We start from the raw sequence: 6,000 nt of genomic DNA, 5'->3' as shown, positions 1-6,000 counted from the left end.
TGGAGGGAAAGTCTTTAAATGGAGGGAGGGGGGGGGGGCGCCTCGATCATCGGTTGAAGTGCGCTAATTAATTAATTTTAAGGTGATTTTTAACTACTTCACCATGATTTTTTTTTTTTTTTTTGGGTGGGGACTTCTGGGGGGTGCGAGTAATTTTTGGAAGGGCATGCATTCTCCCAGATACACCACTGTACTTCACCTTATTTAAATAAATTTTTATCACTACCAAAAATAAATAATTGTCCAAGTACTGTATGCTAATTAGTGGGAGCTTTGTTTCGTCCACCGATAGAGATACTACGCAACATGCTGCCAGCCTAAATAAATCATTAATTTGGTCAAGCGCTAGTGGTTTTGTGGCCTCATCATAGTCTGCTTTGAGATTATATTTTGCATATATCTTGGCTTATGAATGAAAACTTTTTAAAATACAGTTAACACTCTCTTTATACAGATCTGCGTATGTGTGCAAATTGTAATCCAACCTACAGTTTCAGAGCTTTTAGTGCAAAAAAAATTCAGTTACAAGCATTAGAGTATAATCACTCAAAAATGTAGGCCTTCATTACAAACAATTTCAACTATTTTATAACAACAATAATAATGACAAAGAGTACAATTTCAATTAAGTGTGTTTATTTCTGGATACAACACAATCCTTAAAAAATTATATAATCTTTTATATTTCTGTACCATCATTTACATATATTTAACACTGCTTATATGTGTACATTGACAAATTGCAACCCTCACATTCTTGGAGATGTAAATTCAAAACTTCACATCACTGCAGCAGAACTGAAGAGGACTATATTCCTCCATGATACAACAACTAAATTTATTTAGAATCATACGATTAACGCCTGTTTACACTATGATGATAAACAATACAATGTTAAAAAGCAATTGTTCATATAGAAAATAAAAGAAATAGAGAAGTTTTTACTCTAGTACAATTTGTTAACAATTTATCATGTATATACAATAAAAAAATAATTTCACAATTCAAATCAAATGACATCATAATCATGGGAAAACGATGAAATCGTTTTACTACTACGATTTTATCATTTTTTCATGATCATGACATTTGATTTGAGAAAATATTTTTTATTGTATATATGATAAATCATTATCAAATCGTGCTGGTGTGAAAACTTCTCTTTATTTTCTATATGAACAATTACTTTTTAGCTTTTTATCGTTGATCGTTATTGTCATAGTGTAAACAAGCCTTAATTCACATGATTTATATTATGCTAATTACTGTAGTTAAGCTGTAACTTAGCTTTTTTTTCATAAAATGAAATCATTTTCAAATATTTTATTTATATAAATATGATTTAATTGTATAGCTAAAAATATTATATAATTCACTATATATAATTTGCTCTTGTTCCTCACCAACCTTTTAACTCTTTGTAAAATTTTATATTTTTTCTTTATATTTTTCCTATGTTTTCTTTACATCTAATGAAAAAATTGAAAATGAAAATAAACACAAAAATCAAAAATTATATAAAATTCCTGGCTTCAAATCCCAGGTTATTTTTAAGTCATAGTTCCATCCTCTAAATGAAAAGCGCACTCCAAGATGTGAAAGAAAATAGAAAATAATAAATATTTCAGGTCATCTTAAACAAATGTTCAAACAAACATTAGACTCTTTGGATATTAGTCACCATGAGAAATTAAAATATAAACTATTATAAAAAACAAAATTGTGTTGACCAAGCCCTAACTCACAATCCTAAAAAGTCTATGGTTCAATTTATTACTGAGGATGCCAAACATATTTGCAAAATGCTTGTAAAACCCAATTTTCAAGCTTTGATATTTGATATATTAACCATGGATCTTAGCCCTGTAATTAACATTTTATCAACTAAAATGCATGGGATAAGTAATTCTTGGCAATAAACCCTAGAATTAAAGCTAATGGTTTGTGGTAAGCTTTTAAATGGTGGGTCATTTACTGGAATTGACCAACTATTGCTAAGGTTATGAGTAAAAGTATTACTGCTTCTCAGTACTGAAGTATACAATACTGCCATATTCTCAGGCTAATTATTCAGTTTAGTAACAGTATGCTGGTTTTGGAATGCCAAGCCTCATACAGTATACTGTATAAACATAATCTTTAACATACTATAATAATATTATTATTATTATTATTATTATTATATTATATTATTTTTGAAAAAAAAAATCTATATACTCAGTTTATATATTTGGTAAAAAGTAAAGTTTAATACAAAAATAAGCTTGTTTGAATTATTTTTTGAGTTGTCTCTCATTGTGATAAATTGATACTGTAACGTGGAGGTGTATGTCTGCGTTTTTAGTCCATGGACATTTTAATTGTTTTGAACATATATGCTGAAGATTTTGGCACCTGACTTGGCAGTAGTTAAATGATTATGATGCACTCGGTAGATGATAAGGATGCAATGTGTTTGTGTATATAAATACCTAAGTCTAAAAGTGGGTGTGTCTAAGATAAACTACATGCATGTTAACATGCAATGATGGCATGTGTAAAGTAATTTTCTCCATGGTCTAAGCTTCAATATAGGCCTGCCAAAATGTAATGGTTATATCAAAATAGGTCTGAGTATGTGTGTGTGTCCTCAACAGATAATGTGCATGTCTGTACCTAATTATAAAGGTCTAAATGAGAGCATGCTTAAGATAAATATGGACCTGTATCAAAATAAGTCTACAGTGGGAGAGTCTAAGTAGATTACGTGCATGTCAAGATTCAATAGCTGTATCAAAATGTATGCCTAAATGGGAGCTAGGTTATGTAGGATAGCATATGTACATGTCAAAATACAATGGCTGTATCTAAATATAGGCCAAATGCAGGCATGCCTAAAAGATGAAGTATGTGTGTACTTGGCTGTCGCAAAATAGTAATTATAGGCTAAAATGTGGGCAAGCCTAAGATACAGTGTATCAAGATGTAATGTGGATTTGTCGGATAATTTAAGCTAAAAGTGGGTGGGTCTAAAATATAACATTTAGATGCAATATAATATAGAATAATGCAGGTGTGTCTAAAGATGTAAGTACCTAAAGATGCAATGTGGCTGTACAGTGTGCATAATGTGGGTGTATTTAAGATATAATGTATCAATCTTCAAGATACAATATGGCTATCTTAGGACACGTAGACTGTCTAAATACAATTACAGTATTATTAAAATATATGTAATGTGTAAGATGGGCGCTCACTTTGTCGCACGCCGGTTGGCCGAGGGATCCAACTTCACTCAATGTGGGCGCTAGGCAACAAGACGCCATCTCCTGTCAGTGACAGCCTGAATAGATCGTCGTTAAAATGATCCGTTGTGCACGCATTGTGGCACTGCATTCTCCATAGTACTCAGTGAGTGCCCGGTTTTGATGTCGCAAATACCACATAATGGAATTATTACAGGGTGTTGCGAGAATTAAACTACATTAGCGACCTTTCAATTACTGTTAAATTACAAAATGGCTTATCTAAGATAGAAATTGGCATGTATAAGATAAAAGGTGGGAGTGTTGAAGTAGCATATGTTGGCCAGCATGCCTAAGATATAATAAAGAAGTGTCTAAAATAATGTGTCTATCTGAATACAACATCATGGACAGAGTACACCTGAAGTGACCCTTGCTGTTGTGTGCTAAGCAATAAATTACCAGTTAAAAATCTTCATAAAATGAAGAGCATGTGTACTACGAACACTAGGTTTAGTGGTTTCATAAGGCTTCTAAGTCAAGCTACATCAACACCACTGGTAACAGTGGAATCAAGGTAAAATTGCTCATTTTAACCTGCATACTGCACAGTGTTTTTATCACTGTGTTGTGTTTATATTGCTCTCTTTATATCAAAGTCAGTATTTTCATCTGCTCTCTACATGTGCCTGACTGAGTACTGCATAGATTTGACTTCCATTTACAGTCACCTAACAGTAACTTTGGCTGGCTCTTGAGGTTGTCTGGAACTTGAGGCTAGGCCTGATTTTCTGTGGATTAGTAAAAAAGATTTGCTACTTTTTGAAATTTATTGATACAGTACACACAAAATTAATAAAATATAACAACACTAAATTATTATATAACATGTATATTATGTTTTTTTTTTTCTAAAATTGTTCCTTTATTTTAGCAGTTACAGCACAAACTGGATTTAAATATATTGATATAAAATATATTAAATTTGAGTTTGACCTTATACAGCAAGTCAAATAACAATTAAAAAAAATAGTAGGCATAGCTTTACCTTGCTTTTATCCGCTCACATTTCTTACAAACTTTTGTTGTTTGAAAACATGATATATGATAACATGCCCAGCAGTCTAAAATAAAATGAATTAACTTTTAGTTAGTTCAAGTAAAACAGGATATTTCATATATGCCTGCAATTAGCAAAACACATTCAACATACAACTTATTTTAATGGTAATTAGAGAAATACATGCTAAAAAATATAGACCATTTTCACGAATTTGAAATTAAAATTTAGGATAACCTGGCAACTACCACTGGGGGACTATCAGAGGCCTAGCATTTCGCTCTACGTAGTTGCCATCATGGATTAAGTGAGTGATAAAACTAAATTACTAACGAGCACAAATATTTTAAAACAGAAAAAACAAGAAATGTTTATATTAAAAACAAGTCTAAGTCTTAAAAATCTATTTAAATGTTTAAATTGGTTAAAACTGAATTGCTTCTTTGTGTTTTACTAGCACTACAGTAACTTATTTTATCTTCTCAAACTAGCAATTAAATACTTGAAAATGTTTGATGTTTAATCCATTTTAAAAATTACATGCCAACAAATGCAGACAGAAAAGTTTAATTGAAGCAAAAGAAAAATTCCACAAACCTTGGCATTGGTGAGTTTTACTGAGTTCAAATGGAAATATAATATCAGTTTCTTTATTGCACAGCTCACATATAAACCCACGTGCTTGGCAAAGCTACAAAAAAAAAAAAAAAAAAATTTATTAGATGAGACATGAAGGTGGCCCTCAACGGGAACTTCAATTCTCAAAATCGTTGAGGCTTCCAGGAACTTCACCAACTGGACCCCTCTAAAGGGTTCTGGGTGACCCTTGCATTCATTATTATAATATTTATTTGTTTATGATAAACCAATGGTGCCAATCAACAAACCAACATAGTGAAAGCCTTTGGAAAAAATTATATAACAAGCAATGTTTAACTCTGTAAAATGGAAATAATAAGATATGTCTGCTTACTTGACATTGTTTAACATGATTCTTGATGTCTTCTACCAAGACTTTCAACTCTTCTACTAACTCTCCACTTTTCACCTTTAGCAGATCATGTATGGAGAAGATGTGAATGTCAGTATAAAGGTGCTTGGGGTACTGCTCAAGTGTAGGTAAGAGACTGGGGGGGAAAAAAGGTTCATGGGAAAATTAATAACACATGGACAAAAGCTTAATTGAATGCGTGTACTGTACATAAAGTTGTAAGGTTGTTATGCCTACACATTGTCTTTAATTGGTGTTGTTGTTGTTGTTGATGCTGCTGCTGTTGCTACTGCTGTTGATGTTGTTGCTTCTGCTGATGATGCTGTTGATTTTGTTTTTAATGTTGTTAATGTCAGGCAGTTTTTACATCCTATAACTCTTATTTCTTTTACACAGATTTTGGTACAACCAAAATTTGCAATAGTATAAAAAATCCTTCATGCATTTACATACCTCTGACCAATCCGACAAGTTTTTATGAAATCCTTTAAGTGGTAAAGTTGTAACCGTAATTCCTAAAAAAACCAAATAAACATCATATTAAGCAATATTCATAATACTGTAGATCAACTAACATTTTGGCAATAATGTGAAGTATGATGTTTATTGAATTTATTGCAAATGAAGGTTGATTATGAAATCAGGATAAATATTAAATAGCTCATTCAAAGAGGACTACATAATTCCAATAAGACACATTGTTTGAGAGACTGAAGGAAAACTG

The 6,000-nt window shown here is 31.6% G+C and overlaps 1 protein-coding gene across 1 annotated transcript in view; it reads right to left on the bottom strand.

The window, feature by feature from the left end:
- Window positions 1–3,631: 3,631 nt before the first annotated feature.
- Window positions 3,632–6,000, bottom strand: part of LOC117117895 (run domain Beclin-1-interacting and cysteine-rich domain-containing protein-like) — a 33,528-nt gene continuing 31,159 nt past the window's right edge. Inside the window, exons 14-18 of the mRNA XM_033262372.1 lie at window positions 5,730–5,791; window positions 5,259–5,412; window positions 4,883–4,976; window positions 4,274–4,349; window positions 3,632–4,016 (exon numbers count right to left, since the gene is read on the bottom strand). Coding sequence (XP_033118263.1) covers window positions 3,953–4,016; window positions 4,274–4,349; window positions 4,883–4,976; window positions 5,259–5,412; window positions 5,730–5,791 — 450 coding nt within the window. The 3' untranslated portion in view covers window positions 3,632–3,952. The remainder of the gene's footprint in view (window positions 4,017–4,273; window positions 4,350–4,882; window positions 4,977–5,258; window positions 5,413–5,729; window positions 5,792–6,000) is intronic.

Source organism: Anneissia japonica, unplaced genomic scaffold (assembly GCF_011630105.1).
Source record: "Anneissia japonica isolate Jap-2015-1 unplaced genomic scaffold, ASM1163010v1 scaffold287896_len759773_cov187, whole genome shotgun sequence".
NCBI classification, from domain to species: Eukaryota; Metazoa; Echinodermata; class Crinoidea; order Comatulida; family Comatulidae; genus Anneissia; species Anneissia japonica.
Note: the sequence above shows the minus strand (reverse complement) of the source record. Positions and strands in the feature narration are given on the sequence as shown.